The sequence below is a fragment of the Oncorhynchus kisutch genome, linkage group LG4 (genome assembly GCF_002021735.2).
Source record: "Oncorhynchus kisutch isolate 150728-3 linkage group LG4, Okis_V2, whole genome shotgun sequence".
NCBI classification, from domain to species: domain Eukaryota; kingdom Metazoa; phylum Chordata; class Actinopteri; order Salmoniformes; family Salmonidae; genus Oncorhynchus; species Oncorhynchus kisutch.
The window spans coordinates 75572421-75589905 of NC_034177.2; the positions used below are offsets into that span (position 1 = coordinate 75572421).

The window sequence follows — 17485 nt, forward strand, 5'->3', positions numbered from 1 at the left end:
ATAACAAAGAACAAGGAATTCCACTCATTCTTTTTTAATATAGCAGCTAATTTCAGTTATTAACTGATGAATACCAGATGTGCACACTAGATTGTAAATATTTATTTGGTTGGATGCAGGGTTTGTTTCTTTTGGATACATTGCAGACGATATTATTGATTCTTGTATGAATTCCTCGTGGTATTGGTGTGCCTCTGCACTCACTCAAGCTGCACCTCAGATTGAAAATATATCCCTTAGTGTATAGGCTCATAACAAATTGGAAAAACTTGGCCAGTCGCCACCCCGTGGATCATGTTAGAGTAGACTCAATCCTAAATACAGCCCTTGCTCAGCGTTGCATCTAGTTCCTCTATGCAACACACTGGTCTCTTTGGCTATGCCATGGTGTTCATATTATTTAGTTACGAATCTTACCACAAGAGTTTAAAAAGACACATTGCTGTAACAGCCTGATTAAATGTCTAGCTATAGGAAAAACCTACGGGACAGATTACAGCTGTGATAGCACTCAGATGAATGATGTTTGATTGCTCTCCCTCATCCACCTGCCATAATAAAGAAATAACTTACCCACATTAAATATTCTAGGCTTTTAAACCTAGTGCTTTTTGCAATTAGGGGCTTGCAAATGGTGCCATACTTGCGCCATTCAGAAATACTGATAACAAGTCAGAGGATTTGTTGTTGTTGCATTCTTGCCTTTGGCTTAGGAACAGTTAATTAGATATTTGTTGATATAGGACTTAATGATGAACAGACTTTTCACCATTTTATAAATCTGGTCCTAATGTTGAGATTGGATCAAAGAACATAATATTCCACATAGTGAACTGCAGACATGATACAGTATCTAGCAGTTAATCCAAACACTTACCAGTCCATTGCTCAGCACCTGTCATGATTAAGGTTTGCTGTGTACAGTTTAATGCGGTTTAGCCTTAGGTGAATGGTAAAGGTCACTTTTAGATCTGGTATTTCTAGACCGGACATAAGGCCCTAGTTTAGTATTCCTTCACTGCCCTGTTTAACGGCGTGAATCAGGATCACTTGAAGTGACAAAAGAGAGGATTTGGATCCAAATCTTTCCCGAGCTGAGGGAACAATGACCGTTTATCCCTCTCTGATTTGGCTCTGAAGATCGATATTTGCATTTGTACAGACAGGAGTTATTGTTTTGCCAGTTCTTTGAAGCAGCCTAATCATAACACATGGTGATGATGAATATGGATTAGATTTTTTTTTGCTTCTCCTTCTCTTCCTGAGGTTGTAATACAAATCATTATTTCCTATAAATTGTTTGGCAGCCTATGGGCCTGTCCATCAGCTCTCAAGATATGATTCCTTTAACGAATTTAAGGTCAAATGCAGGCGGTTTTTAAAAAATCTCAAAATCATGTATTGGTAACAATTAAGTACCTTACTTACTGTGATCGTTTTTTAATTAAAATGTTCAAAAAGAAACAAAAATAGTGTCTTAGAAAAGAGCAACTATTTAGCTAGGATTGTCTGGGAGTGAGTGGGAGGGGGAAACTGAAAACTTGCTGTTGGCAGAGAGGTTTGAAACTCTCTTTCTTATTGATCTATTAACTAATTTACCGCCTGGTGATGTCACAAGGCAGGCCAAAACTCCGTCCGACCAAAACAGGCTGAACTGTCAGGCGGTCTTTTCAAATAGCTCTTTCACTAAAAGGGCATTATCATATTTTTCACAATTTGTTTGGGTAATATTCTAAACTACAGTACCAGTCAAAAGTTTGGACACACTTACTCATTCCAGGTTTTTAATTTTAAAGATTTTAAAGATTTTTCTACATTGTAGAATTACATTGAAGACATCAAAACTATGAAACAACACATATGGATTCATGTAGTAACCAAAAAAAGTATTTTATATTTGAGATTCTTCAAAGTAGCCACCCTTTGCCTCAATGACAGCTTTGCACACTCTTGGCATTCTCTCAACCAGCTTCATGAGGTAGTCACCTGAAATGCATTTAAAATGCAGGTGTGCCTTGTTAAAAGTTAATTTGTGGAATTTCTTTCCTTTTTAATGCATTTGAGCCAATCAGTTGTGTCAAGGCCAATCAGTTGTGACAAGGTAGGGATGGTATATAGAAGATAGCCCTATTTGGTAAAAGACCAAGAACATATAATGGCAAGAACAGTTCAAATAAGCAAAGAGAAATGACAGTCCATCATTACTTTAAGACAAGGTAAGTCAATCAGGAAAATTTCAAGAACTTTTCTTCAAGTACAGTCTCAAAAACCATCAAGCGCTATGATGAAACTGGGTCTCATGAGGACTGCCACAGGAAAGGAATACCCAGAGTTATCTCTGCTGCAGAGGATAAGTTCATTAGAGTTACCAGCATCAGAAATTGCAGCCCAAATAAATGCTTCACAGAGTTCAAGTAACAGACATCTTAACATCAACTGTTCAGAGGAGACATGGTGAATCAGGCCTTCATGGTCGATTTCGCTGCAACAACAAGAATCACTACTAAAGGATACCAATAAGAAGAAGAGACTTGCTTGGGCCAAGAAACACTAACAATGGACATTAGACTGGTGGAAATCTGTCCTTTGGTCTGAGGGGTCCAAATTTGAGATTTTTGGTCCCAACCGCTGTGTCTTTGTGAGACGCAGAGTAAGTGAACGAATGATCTCCGCATGGGTAGTTCCCACAGTGAAGCATGGAGGGGGAGGTGTGATGGTGTGGGGGTGCTTTGCTGATGACACTGTCTGTGATTTATTTAGAATTCAAGGTACACTTAACCAGCATGGCTACTATAGCATTCTGCAGTGATACTCCATCCCATTTGGTTTGCGCTTAGTGGATCTATCATTTGTTTTCAACAGGACAATGACCCAACACACCTCCAGGCTGTGTAAGGGCTATTTGACCAAGAAGGAGAGTGATGGAGTGCTGCATCAGATGACCTAGCCTCCACAATCACCAAACCTCAACCCAATTGAGATGGTTTGGGATGAGTTGGACCGCAGAGTGATGGAAAAGCAGTTAACATGTGCTCAGTATATGTGGGAACTCCTTCAAGATTGTTGGAAAAGCATTCCAGGTGAAGTATGTGAACACTTCTTCAAATTAGTGGATTCGGCTATTTCAGCCACACCTGTTGCTGATCAGTGTATAAAATTGACCACACCGCCATGCAATCGCCATAGGAAAACATTGGCAGTAGAATGAAGAGCTCAGTGACTTTCAACGTGCCACCTTTCCAACAAGTCAGTTCGTCAAATGTCTTCCCTGCTAGAGCTGCCCCAGTCAACTGTAAGTGCTGTTTTTGTGAAGTGGAAACGTCTAGGAAAACAACGGCTCAGCCGCAAAGTGGTAGGCCACACAAACTCACAGAAAAGGACCACCGAGTTCTGAAGCACAGAGCCCTGACCTCAACCCCATCGAACACCTTTGGGATGAATTGGAACGCCGACTGCGAGCCAGGCCTAATCGCCCAACCCCTCACTAATGCTCTTGTGACTGAATGGTAGCAAGTCCCTGCAGCAATGTTCCAACATCTAGTTGAAAGCCTTCCCAGAAGAGTGGAGGCTGTTGTGACAGCGAAGGGGGGACCAACTCCATATTAATGCCCGTGATTTTGGAATGAGATGTTTGACGAGCAGGTGTCCACATACTTTTGGCTATGTAGTGTAGCTACAGTAGTTGCCGTGGTATCCAAACAAACAGACTGGTTTAGCTAACCAAACTGTTATGAAAATCAAATTCAGCAAACGCAATACTGTTTTCAATTCGACTTTTGCTTTCAAAAGCAGCATCAACAAAACTTGTAAAAATGAACTATAGCCATTGAAATCTATCGTGCATTATATTGAAATAATGCACACTCTAGAATGCCCTTCAAGCCAATCAGAAAGGAGTATTCAATAATGCCATGGTATAATTAAGCAATAAGGCACGAGGTGGTGTGGTAATATGGCCAATATACCACGGCTAAGGGCTATTCTACTGCACGACACAACACGGAATGCCTGGATACAGCCCTTAGCCGTGGTATATTGGCCATATACCACAAACCCCCGAGGTGCCATATTGCTATTATAAACTGGTTACCAATGTAATTAGAGCAGTAACCAGAAATGTTTTGTCATACCCTTGTTATACGTTTGATATACCACGGCTATCAGCCCATCAGCATTCAGTGCTCGAACCACCCAGTTTATTTCACAGTTTTGTCAAGTTGGCTTGATGTTTTTTGGATGGTGGACCATTCTTGATACACACGGGAAAATGTTGATAATGAAAAACTCAGCAACGTTGCAGTTCTTGACATCAACTGGTGCGCCTGGCACTTACTACCATACCCTGTTCAAAGGCACTTAAATATTTTGTCTTGCCCATTCACCCTCTGAATGTCACACATACACAATCCATGTCTCAATTGTCTCAAGGCTTAAAGATCATTCTTTAACCTGTCTTCTCCCGTTCATCTACACTGATTGAAGTGGATTTAACAAGTGACATCAATAAGGGATCATAGCTTTCACCTGGTTAGACTATGTCATGGAAAGAGTGTTCTTAATGTTTTGAATTCTCACAAGTTTGGGGTCACTTAGAAATGTCCATTAAAATTACATCAAATTGATCAGAAATACAGTGTAGACATTGTTAATGTTGTAAATGACATTTTAAAAGGCTAATTGATCATTAGAAGACCCTTTTCAATTATGTTAGCACGGCTGAAACTGTTGTTCTGATTAAAGAAGCAATAAAACTGGCCTTCTTTAGACTAGTTGAGTATCTGGAACATCAGCATTTTGATTTGATTTGATTACAGACTCAAAATGGCCAGTCCTCAACTGGCAGCTTCATTAAATAGTACCTGCAAAACACCCGTCTCAACGTCAACAGTGAAGAGGCAACTCCAGGATGCTGGCCTTCTAGGAAGAGTTCCAAAGAAAAAGCCATATCTCAGACTGGCCAATAAAAAGAAAAGATTAAGATGGGCAAAAGATCACAGACACTGGACAGAGGAACTCTGCCTAGAAGACCAGCATCCCGGAGTCGCCTCTTCACTGTTGATGTTGAGACTGGTGTTTTGCGGGTACTATTTAATGAAGCTGCCAGTTGAGGACTTGTGAGGCGTCTGTTTCTCAAACTAGATACTCTAATGTACTTGTTCTCTTGCGCAGTTGTGCACTGGGGCCTCCCACTCCTCTTTCTATTCTGGTTAGAGCCAGTTTGCGTAGTAGTACACAGCGTTGTATGAGATCTTCAGTTTTTTGGCAATATCTTGCATGGAATAGCCTTCATTGCTCAGAACAAGAGAAGACTGATGAGTTTCAGAAGAAAGTAGTTTGTTTCTGGCCATTTTGAGCCTGCAATCGAACCCACAAATGCTGATGCTCCAGATACTCAACTAGTCTAAAGAAGGCCAGTTTTATTGCTTCTTTAATCAGGACAACCGTTTCAGCTTTGCTAACATAATTGCAAAATGATTTTCTAATGATCAATTAGCCCTTTAAAATGATAAACTTGGATTAGCTAACACAACGTGCCATTGGAACACAGGAGTGATGGTTGCTGATAATGGGCCTCTGTATGCCTATGTAGATATTCCATTAAAGATCAGCCGTTTCCAGCTACAATAGTCATTTACAACATTAACAATGCCTACACTGTATTTCTGATCAATGTTATGTTAATTTAGTAGACAAAATGTTTTGCTTTTCTTTCAAAAACAAGGGCATTTCTGAGAGACCCCAAACTATGCTTGGACACAATAATAGAATAATAGTAAAGACATCAAAACTATGAAATAACACATATGGAATCATGTAGTAACCAAAACAGTGCTAAACAAATAAAAAATATAGTTTCGATTTTAGATTCTTTAAAGTAGCCACCTTTGCCTTGACGACAGCTTTGCACACTCTTGGCATTCTCTCAACCAGATTCACCTGGAATGCTTTTCCAACCGTCTTGAAGGAGTTCCCACAATGCTGAACCCTTGTTGGCTGCTTTTCCATCACTCTGCGGTCCAACTCATCCCAAACCATTTCAATTGTGTTGATGTCGGGTGATTGTGGAGGCCAGGTCATCTGATACAGCACTCCATCACTCTCCTTCTTGGTCAAATAGCCCTTACACAGCCTGGAGGTGTGTTGGGTCATTGTCCTGTTGTAAAACAAATGATAGTCCCACTATGTGCAAACCAAATGGGATGGCGTATCACTGCAGAATGCTGTAGTAGCCATGCTGGTTAAGTGTACCTTGAATTCTAAATAAATCACAGACAGTGTCACCAGCAAAGCACCCCCACAACAATACACCTCCTCCTCCATGCTTCACGGTAGGAACTATACATGCAGAGATCATCCGTTCACCTACTCTGCGTCTTACCAAAACTCAGTGGTTGGAACCAAAAATCTCAAATTGGACTCATCAGACCAAAGGACAGATTTCCACTAGTCTAATGTTCATTGCTTGTGTTTCTTGGCCCAAGTAAGTGTCTTATTTTTATTGGTGTCCTTTAGTAGTGTTTTTTGTTGTTGCAGAAATTCGACCATGATGGCCTGATTCACGCAGTCTCCTCTGAACAGTTGATGTTGAGATGTGTATGTTACTTGAACTTTATTTGGGCTGCAATTTCTGAAAAACACTGGTTCCAACTTGCGCAACGTGACTACAAAATATCTCCAAAGTTACCTGTAAACTTTGCCAAAACATTTAAAACTACTTTTGTAATACAGCTTTAGGTATTTTTTTACGTAAATAATCGATCAAATTGAAGACGGGATGATCTGTGTTCAATACAGGAAGAAAACAAACTGTAGCATGCTTTCTGGTCACGTGCCTCTATCTAACAGTACACTTCAAGTGACCCTCGTTCAAGATGGCCGTACTTCTTCATTACACAAAGGAATAACCACAACCAATTTCTAAAGACTGTTGACATCCAGTGGAAGCGATAGGAACTGTAAGAAGGTTCTTTAGAAATCTGGATTCCCAATGAAAACTCATTGAAAAGAGAGTGACCTCAACAACAACAAAAAATCTGAATGGTTTGTCCTCGGGGTTTCGCCTGCTAAATAAGTTCTGTTATACTCACAGACAGGATTCAAACAGTTTAAGAAACTTCAGAGTGTTTTCTATCCAAATATACTAATTGTATGCATATCTTATATTCTGGCGATGAGTAGCAGGCAGTTGAATTTGGGCATGCATTTCATCCTGACGTGAAAATACTGCCCCCTGTCACCAAGAAGTTAACACTTTTTTGGTTACTTACGTGTGTGTTATTTCATAGTTTTGATGACTTCACTGTTATTCTACATTATAGAAAATAGTAAAAAAATAACAAAAAACCCTTGAATGAGTAGGTGTGTCCAAACTTTTGACTGTTCTGTATATGTAAAACACATATATAAAATCATGTTTTTGGCTGCTCTGGGCCTTTAAGAAAGCCTCTGAAATAAACAGAGCGCCAGCTCAAATTAATTTCATCACCAGGAAAAGTACTTAATGGAATAGTCTGCAGGGGTTTTCCACCACTTTGGTGACTTGGCCTTTCCTGGATTCCACAAACCAATCCCCTTTTAACTCAGATGAAAAACCAGCTTGTTGTTAGTAAAAACATAATGTTATTGCTTAGTTGCTTGTTTGGCATGTAAATCCATTATTTTAATGGGACGCACATGCTTAATTGAATTTGTCACTGAATTACAATTGTATTGATTTCCAAAGAATCTTACAATAATAGGCCTACATTATATTAAGAAATGTAGTTGTAGCCTAATTACATTCCAATATGAAAGAGAAAGACCTGTCTGCCTCTTTTGCCTATTTAACTTTTGTATTTTTTATTACTGGTTAGGTTGCATACTGGAATGTACTATGAACATCATGGAAAATGGCTGCTCATGTAAAGAAAGGCTCAATAGCCACAACCGGAAGTTAAGTATTTATTGACCTCGCCAAAATGTAAGCTCTTGTTCCCTCATTGAGTTATTCCCTCATTGACTTTTCCATGTCTGTCATGTTGTGCTCTTTCTGCCCTCTAGTGTGCAAGAAAATACCTTGCATTTGATTTTGATATTGTGTGTCATATTCATTACTAGAAGCGTTCCTCGGAGACGCATTTTCTGCTTTGAACTCCACCAAGGATTTATATAAGAGAAACTATATTTACATAAATGTAACCTATTACTGTCCAAAGAGCCTTCATAGCGGACTGAATTCCTTTCATGGCCTCTCGATTGTAGACTGTCCCAGGCACCCTGCTTTCAGGAAATTACATAAGTCATATTGTATTACCATTACTGTATTACGTGATCAGGAGAATATTATATGCTCTCCCTGTACTTATTCTCTCATTGAGTCTTTTACAGAGCAGGTGCTATTTATAGTGTGACTCTTCATAGTTAACTGTTCAGCAACAGAGAAGCAGAAATGAATCAAGCATCCTGTCGTGCCAAAAGAACATAGTTATTTTTAGTTAATTTCCGAATAAAATTTAAATGACAAGATACTGTGTCTGGAATATTAAGTTTAACACTTTGTGTGATGTAACATGGATTTTAGGAGAATGTTCAACCGAGGTGTGATAACCACACCAGTATGGACGGTACCTTCACCTCTCAATGGTATTCTTGAGAAGTGATATAGGGAAAAGCAGTCATGTTCTTACCCAGATATAAGACAATGGGTCTTCATCTCCCAACACAAAAATGCCGGATTATGTCATTCTCATCCATGTCTGCCGATAGATACTGATTTATAATTGGTATTGCTAGGTGCCAAACTTAGCATGGCATGGTATTCAATCTTACAGCAGATGGTATCCTCACAGATTGGAAACGTGAGAGCAGCTCGACAGTGTGTATATGAAATTACTCACTATTTTCCTCACCCTATTTATATAGTTAGTCACGTCGAGTTCACCACATTATTTCTCAACGGTGCAGTGGTTTATGGTGAATAATTGTTTCACTACATTAACATCTGTCTTTCTTCTCTCCTCCCTCTCCCTCTTTCAAATAAGTCAAATTTAATTGTATATTTCCTTTCTTGGCCTGGGGCCTGGTGCCAGCTGTATGAAATGTAGTTTTACTGCCTCTGCTGCCAGCAGTTTGGTTTGTAGAAAAAATAACAAAATTCCCACTGAGCCACTTCAACTCTTAAAGGCATTTCTCTTTGTGAAGAAGAAGCAAACCACTCATGCATGATTCCTGGTTTGTTCTACCACAATGTCCCTTAAAGAGGAAATTGAGCAACAACTTTATGTGCACACATGAGAATAATTCTATGCCTTGAGAAGGTTTGAGAAGTTATTTCCAAATAGCATTTGGATTGTTATTATAATAGCTGGCCTTAAAGTTATGGGCGAGGCTTTCCAAATAATATTGAACATTCCATCACTGGTTGCTACTACCTCTTTTCAATATTTGATACTCTGTTTTGTGGTGTTCCACCTGTACAGTATTATTCAACATGTTTTTCTCAGTATTTATGTTGGTCCATATTTTGTTTCACACATTTGATAAGATCTTGGTAATAATAGCCCCCTTCATGTCACAATCCACCCTGTAATTAGTCTCATCAACAGCACAGCTCAGTCAGAATGGATGGTTCTTTAGTTACTCTAGTCTAGCAGCTGTAGTGTGTTAACCGTTTCCACGGTAATGTGATGTAAAGATTAACAAGCCCTGACTGGGGGCCTCTGCCTTGCCTCATCTGCTGGCTCAGTGCCAGGTGTTAGTTGGCTCCCCAGCTCTCTCAGCACATACCAGCTCTGTGTTGCAGCATGCTCTCTAGTCTATGCTAACTGACTCACATCCACCACCACTGTGTACTCTGGTCAGTCAAGTGTCAAAATGAAGGTTGAAGTTAAAGTTGTGTCTTTGTCTACGCCACAGTTGTAGGCCTAGCATCTCTGGTAAAGGGATACTTCGGGATTTTGTCAATGAGGCCCTTTATCTATTTCTCCAGTCAGATGAACTCATGGATAGCATTTTTATGTCTCTGTGTCCAGTATTAAGTTTGAGGTAGTTTCGCAAGCCAATGCTAACTAGCGTTAGTGCAATAACTGGAAGTAATAACTGTTAGCATTATGCTAACACTAGTTAGCAACTCCCTTCAAACTGGACGCAGAGACATACAAATGGTATCCACGAGTTCATCTGACTCTGGGGAAGTAGATAAAGGGCCTCATTGACAAAATCCCGAAGTATCCATTTAATCTTAATATAACTTCCTAGAGCGAATGTCCTCTTCCAATATAAATTGGAGCTTTTCATTACTGTGTGGGGGAGTTATCTTATAAATTGATTTATTTTCTTATTCCCAGACCCATGGTGGTTTGCATTTAAACATTCATCTTTAGCCTCCCGGGTGGCGCAGCGGTTTAAGGCACTGCAACGCACTGTTGTGGCATCACTACAGCCTGGGAGTCGTTACTGGCTGTGGCCGGGAGTTCCATAGGGCGGCGCACAATTGGCCCAGTGTCGTTAGGGGAGGGTTTGGCCGGGGGGGCTTTACTTGGCTCATTGCGCTTTAGCGACTCCTTCTGGTGGGCTGGGTGCCTGCAGGCTGACTTCAGTGGTCAGTTGAACGGTGTTTCCTCCAACACATTGGTGCGGCTGGCTTCCTGGTTAAGCGAGCGGGTGTTAAGAAGCACGGTTTGGCGGGTCATGTTTCAGAGCACGCATGACTCGACCTTTGCCTCTCCCAAGCCCGTTGGGGAGTTGCATCGATGAGACATGATCATAATCACGAAATTGGGGAGAAAAAGGGGGTAAAAATAAATCATATATAATAAAAGAACATGAATCTTTAAAGACTTGTTCATTTTTAGACATGTTACATTGCAGCTACATGGGCAGGGTAAGAGGTGATAAATCCATATTAACTTTGTGTCAGATTTAGGTTAACTCAGTCTCTTCCACTCTGACCTTTCCAGGCTCCTCCTACCTTACGAGAGGCACACCAAAGGAGAGGAAGACAAACCCCTCCCCTCAGCAAAACCCAAAAAACAGGAGCATGGAGCCCAAGAGGGGGGTGCCAAACACAAAGGGGTCACAGCGAAACGACCTAAAGGTGGACTACACCAGAGGCAGGGGGCCAGGAAGAAGAGGGAGAGAGGGGACACTGCAAAAAGCCAGGAGCTCTCACAGGTCAGTCTCACTAGTTTTCTGTCTGTCTGTCTCAGGCTCTCACAAACACTGGTTCACACACACTCTTTCTTAGAAAAGATAACATATGCTAACATCACACACGCATCATGTCTATGTATCGAATAACAGTATGGAGGCCTCCCGAGTTGCGCAGTTGTCTAAGGCACTGCATTGCAATTCTTGAGTTGTCACTATAGCCCCGGTATCGATCCCAGGCTGTGTCACACGGGTTAAGCGAGCAGTGTGTCAAGATCGTGATTCAGAGTAAGCATGGTTCTCGACATTCGCCTCTCCCTAGTCCGTACGGGAGTTGCAGCGATGGGACAAGACTGTACCAATTGGATATCACGAAATTCAGGAGAAAAAGGAGTAAAAAGTACACACAAAAAAGAATAACAGTATGGCATGTGTTTTCCCACTAAGGTATCTGAGAAGAAAGGGGACAACCAGGAGCCAGCAGCCATGAAGCAGGATCCTCTGCCCAGAGAAGAGCCTGAAGAGGAGGAGTTACAACTCACCCTGAAGAAAGAGGAGACAGTGAGCGAGGAGGAACCTTCGCGACTGAATCCCCCCAACACAGACTGCCACAGAGCTACACCTGTCCTCCACAGTGAACTGTCTCCACTGTCCGAGTGGAGACATCCCCAACAGCCACAGTCAGACAAACTCAACCCTGAGCAAAGGGACCAAGCTGATGGAACCCTGTCTAAGACCCCATATCCATACCACTGGGACAACAACAGTAAGCCTGGGTATAGCAGTCTACCTGACCCAAGCAATCCTGACATTCCGGTAACTAAAGACACAGACAGTCTCAGTTATGGACATGGTGGGAGGGTGGGAAAGGTGCTGCCCATGTGTAAGCAGAGCCCACCCCCACTGCAGCAGTACTCCACAGAGCTAATCACAGACAAACAGGACTCCCCCAGTAAAAACAAAGAGATTAATCAGTGTCACATGCCCATGCCAACAGCGTACTCAAAGGACAACCTGGGGGTCATGTCCCCACTAGCCAAGAAGAAGCTCCTCTCCCAAGTCTGTGAGACAAATCATTACTCATTCAGTTCTCCTCCTCTTCCTCTTCCTCCTCCCACTCCGTCAGCCAGCGTGGGTGATGTGAGCGACAGTTGTGTTGAAGAGGTGGTGAAACTGAGGCAGGACTCCCTGCCGGATAGCCCAGAGATGGCTCCTGTCTTCAGGCCTTCTGTCATCCAGCACGCCCAGAGCATCAAACCCCATCAAGAGAGGAGTCCTCTGGGGGATTTGTCTGAGCCCTTCACTTGCAGAGTGAGCCACTTCCAGCCCCAGCTCCACCCCCCCTGGCACCCCTACCTCCACAGGACTGAGACCCAGGATGGAGAGGAGAACGCAGGGGAGACACGGATGCATCAGCAGCCCAGTCAGGCACCACCAGGCTACGCAGGTGACTGCTACTCCTCCCCTCACTTACACAACCTCTACCGGCAGACAGAGAACTGTCTGAGTCAAGAGCGAATGGACAGTTATCCCAACAGAGACAAACATGGACATTTTATCAGGGAACGCCAGAGCAGCGAGGTATTCACCTCAAACAATTCTGACAGAGAATATTTGACTTACAGAGCTCCCCACTTCTCTGAGAGGACACAAACACATGGGGATAGACCAATGGAAGAGGAACCTCGAGATTTCAGTATTTCCAAGCCTGTCTCTCAAAGGATGTCTTTCACAAAGCCCTCTTTCTGTGGCCTCCCATATCCCATGATGCACCAGAGTTTAGACTGTCACCCCAAAGCGTGCAGAGTTCCTCCGATGACTATATCTAGCACCAAACACCTGGAACCCCTTCAGCCCTTCTTCAACCCTAAAAGCCACGCTGAGGCGGTTGGTGCCTCTAGACCCAGTAAGAGAAGCCTGGGGGAACTAGAGAATGAGGGGGTGCCAGACCGCAAGGTGCGAGTGGTGACCCCCATGCACCCCGCCGGCTCTGTCCGCCGAGGCGACCCACAGGGAGAGGAGCTCAAACCAGCCGAACCGGCGCACGCTGTCCACTTCCACCTCCACAGCCACATTCCCGAGGGCCACACCTACCCTCCCCACGCGCCCTTCTACCCAGGGATGTACCCCGGGATGCAGGACGCCCTCCATCACAACCTCCAGTACCTGAAGAGCCAGACAGCCGTGTCCCCTCTGGTCCCTCCGCTAGCCTTCCACTCCATGATGCTACAGAGGCAGTTGATGGCCTCCCAGCCCAGCCCCCACCACTTCTACAGGCACCCTGGGGGGGCGGCCCTGTACGGGGACCTCCTGCACCACCTGTACCCCCTGTCCACCCTCACCCACCCACAGCTGTCCTCCATGCACCCCAGCACCAGACTCTAACAGACGGACCCACGTGGAGCTTAACCGTCTCACCCTGGGACAGTGGATCTAGTGTTCTATTCTTCAGTAAGCATGACAACACTGATTAACTGTAGATGGTGGATTAACTCTTCAGTCAGGCACACAGTTCCATTTTCGTGTATTTTTGTGTTTTTTTGCACTGTATCACCACTTAGTTACTTTGGATAAATTTGCACTCTATGTAGTGTTTGTGTTCACCAACCAGGTTGTTTCTCTCACTCAACATTCAGGTTCTTATTATCTTTGAGTGTGGAGGGAGACAGAGAAAAGCCATTGGCATGCATGTCAGGGGGATAATCATATTTGCTGGGACTCCAAAGGATTGGATTCCAAATCACTGCAATGCGACAACTTCATCCTCCAAATGTGTTCTGGGGATTTTTATCAGGTTGAAACACTTAAAAACACGAGGGGACTATCTAAAATAAACTATTTTCACAAGATTTACCATCGGAAAAGTTCATGCAACTGTTAAGCATTCGGCTACTCCACCTTCAATCAATGTTCTGGATCTGTTTACAGCTCTCTAGTGTGGTGCTGTGGCCTGTTTGTGTTCATGTATTAGACCACTACACATCTTAGAAATGACTGTGTTATAAAACAAGGTGCTGTACAAAACCACAAGGTGCTGAGGTATTGTATGTAGATAACAGCTCATTTTCATCAGAACACCCAAGCTGTGAAGAAACCACATTTGACGTTTTTCATCAGTTGTTTTTAAGGCAAGTCGTATCGTTTGTCAGGAACATTCTCTCAAAATGTTTTGTTGACCCTTGAGAGGTGGGAAAGTGACCCAGATACATTAATATATTGAACAGAAGGTATTTATACTGCGCTTAACATGAGTCACTGATGCTGCCTACTGTGACATCTGACAGCTCTTATCTTGACATAGCTCTGAAACATCACTGGTCTAAGGCTGTTTACTGCGCCTCCTTCATTCAACAGCATAATGCATGATAAATACGAATGTGTCTTGTAGATTATTGCTTTGTGAATATCTGTGCCTTTCTTAATCTTCGATTAGGGGTTGCAGCACTAGTTTTCTATCATGACTGACTTTCAGGAGACTGTTGTAGGCTTGGCCTACAGTATGTGCAGCCCACCGGAGTTGGATGTGGCCTGGACGCGCCAGACTCAGTTGAAGACCATTGTCCAGCCCAAGAACTGCATGTACTTTAGTTTTTTGTTTTTAAGCGTATTTGAGATTATCTGTATAATGGAAAGCGCTATATAAAATAAATCTATTATTATTACAGTTATAAGGTTCCATTCTATCATCGCATTGCAGTGCAAACTCATTGGACTGTAATTGTATAGTACCATAGTTACCGTTTAGCACAGGGATAGTTAAGCACTGGTGTAGAGAATGGCTACTATAATAGATTTATGTGCCACTGCCAGACATAGTGATCAAAAGGCAGCGTGTAGCGCCCGCGGAATAATAGCACCTGGTCTGGGTTAACAACCATCATAACTGCTTTTAATGGGTATTTGGAACATGTGAAATATAGGTAACACATTTGCTGTTTAAATTTGTTTTAAAGCCAATCGACTGAGATTGAGCAGACACTTATAGGAAAACTCCACCCAAAAACTATATTTTGGTATTTGTTTCATTAGTCCATTGTTGATATATTTTTTGATATATACATGTTTTGCATGTCAGCAATCAGGTTTTCAAGATATACAACTTGCAAGACACTGAAATACAGCCGTTACGATCTATTTCGCATCATATGCTGCTGCGTATTTCTGTATTTTTAATGTTATACATCTTCAAAACTTGATTGCTGAAATGCAAAACATTTTGGGACTATATCAACAATGGACTAATGAAACAAATAGCAAAATATAGTTTTTGGGTGGAATTCTTTTCCTTTAAGATAAACATTCATTCACAATTACATGCTCTTAATGTCATGTTTGCCTCAGCAGCGTCAGTAACTGACGTTTAAGTTCCTTAACGTTCAAATCCATTCTCTGGCATCTTTCTATGTCTGACTTTTTAATCATGGAAATACTTTTGACTGCCTGTTATCATGTGTAATATGTTATAATCTGTAAATAGTATAAATGCATACAGCTGGTTACACAATCTAGATGTCACAGGTCACCTTACATTTAGATCTGAACACTAAAGTTAGGACATTTTTTATTTGCTTGTTTTGTGTTTTTGTTTTCCACATTGTTTCCATGTTGTTTTTCTTTAAAGTGTTTTTGATACTATGTGCCATCTGTTTACCAATGATTCAGCTGGCAAACAAGAAAAACATTTTGTATTATATGATCCTCTGTATATTTAATTAAAATATTTTACTATCTACGAATGTCTTTCTCCCCTTAATTGTGGTGGTACTATACCACAGATGGGTGGGATTGGGAAATGGAACTCATTTCCTAAGATTCATTGTGAAATACTGAAATGTCATGTAGACCCAACTACAAATTTATTCCAAGGCATTTTACCAGTGTTGGGTCATACTCATAACATCTTAATGCAATTTGCTGACAGTATGTCTGGAACAGAAAGTTCCTAAAAATTCAAAGAAAGGTTTTGTGTTCCAATTAATAGTGGCTGTATGCAGACTGGTAATACGTTTTCAGTTGAGAGATATTTTAGATACTTATAAAAGTACAGACCGTACCTAGGTCTGATTAGGGAGTGATGAAGTGTCCTTATATTAGAATGGTATTAGCTGATATTGGGTGTTATCTTCAAATGCTGTTATCTAGGACAAGCAGTATTATTCACATTAATAAGGACAGCAGTGGTCATTTATAGCAGATAGTTATATGCAATGTTACATCAGTGAGTCTGCCCTTTCTAAAAGTGATTTGAGTCACGTTACCCACAACTGATTATACAGCATTTGCTGCAGTATGTGGATGTGCTTAGCCTGCTTACGGTGTTACTGCCATCTCCTGGTACAACTGCACTATGATGGAGGATATTTTGGTTACTAGTTTTTACTAGAGGTCAACCGATTAATCGGAATGGCCGATTAATTAGGGCCGATTTCAAGTTTTCATAACAATCGGAAATCTGTATTTTTGGGTGCCGATTTTTAAAATAACTTTATTTAACTAGCCAAGTCAGTTAAGAACACATTCTTATTTTCAATGAATCAAATCAAATCGAATCAAATTTTATTTGTCACATACACATGGTTAGCAGATGTTAATGCGAGTGTAGCGAAATGCTTGTGCTTCTAGTTCCGACAATGGAGTAATAACCAACAAGTAATCTAACTAACAATTCCAAAACTGTCTTATACACAGTGTAAGGGGATAAAGAATATGTACATAAGGATATATGAATGAGTGATGGTACAGAGCAGCATAGGCAAGATACAGTAGATGGTATCGAGTACAGTATATACATATGAGATGAGTATGTAAACAAAGTGGCATAGTTAAAGTGGCTAGTGATACATGTATTACATAAGGATGCAGTAGATGATATAGAGTACAGTATATACGTATGCATATGAGATGAATAATGTAGGGTAAGTAACATTATATAAGGTAGCATTGTTTAAAGTGGCTAGTGATATATTTACATCATTTCCCATCAATTCCCATTATTAAAGTGGCTGGAGTTGAGTCAGTGTCAGTGTCAGTGTGTGGGCAGCAGCCACTCAATGTTAGTGGTGACTGTTTAACAGTCTGATGGCCTTGAGATAGAAGCTGTTTTTCAGTCTCTCGGTCCCAGCTTTGATGCACCTGTGCTGACCTCGCCTTCTGGATGATAGCGGGGTGAACAGGCAGTGGCTCGGGTGGTTGATGTCCTTGATGATCTTTATGGCCTTCCTGTAACATCGGGTGGTGTAGGTGTCCTGGAGGGCAGGTAGTTTGCCCCCGGTGATGCGTTGTGCAGACCTCACTACCCTCTGGAGAGCCTTACGGTTGTGGGCGGAGCAGTTGCCGTACCAGGCGGTGATACAGCCCG

At 41.8% G+C, this 17485-nt stretch overlaps 1 protein-coding gene across 1 annotated transcript in view; it reads left to right on the top strand.

The window, feature by feature from the left end:
• LOC109888991 (AT-rich interactive domain-containing protein 5B) overlaps positions 1–15859 on the top strand; it is a 64707-nt gene extending 48848 nt beyond the window's left edge. The window contains exons 9-10 of the mRNA XM_031823662.1: positions 10938–11151; positions 11575–15859. Coding sequence (XP_031679522.1) covers positions 10938–11151; positions 11575–13512 — 2152 coding nt within the window. The 3' untranslated portion in view covers positions 13513–15859. The remainder of the gene's footprint in view (positions 1–10937; positions 11152–11574) is intronic.
• Positions 15860–17485: the final 1626 nt, after the last annotated feature.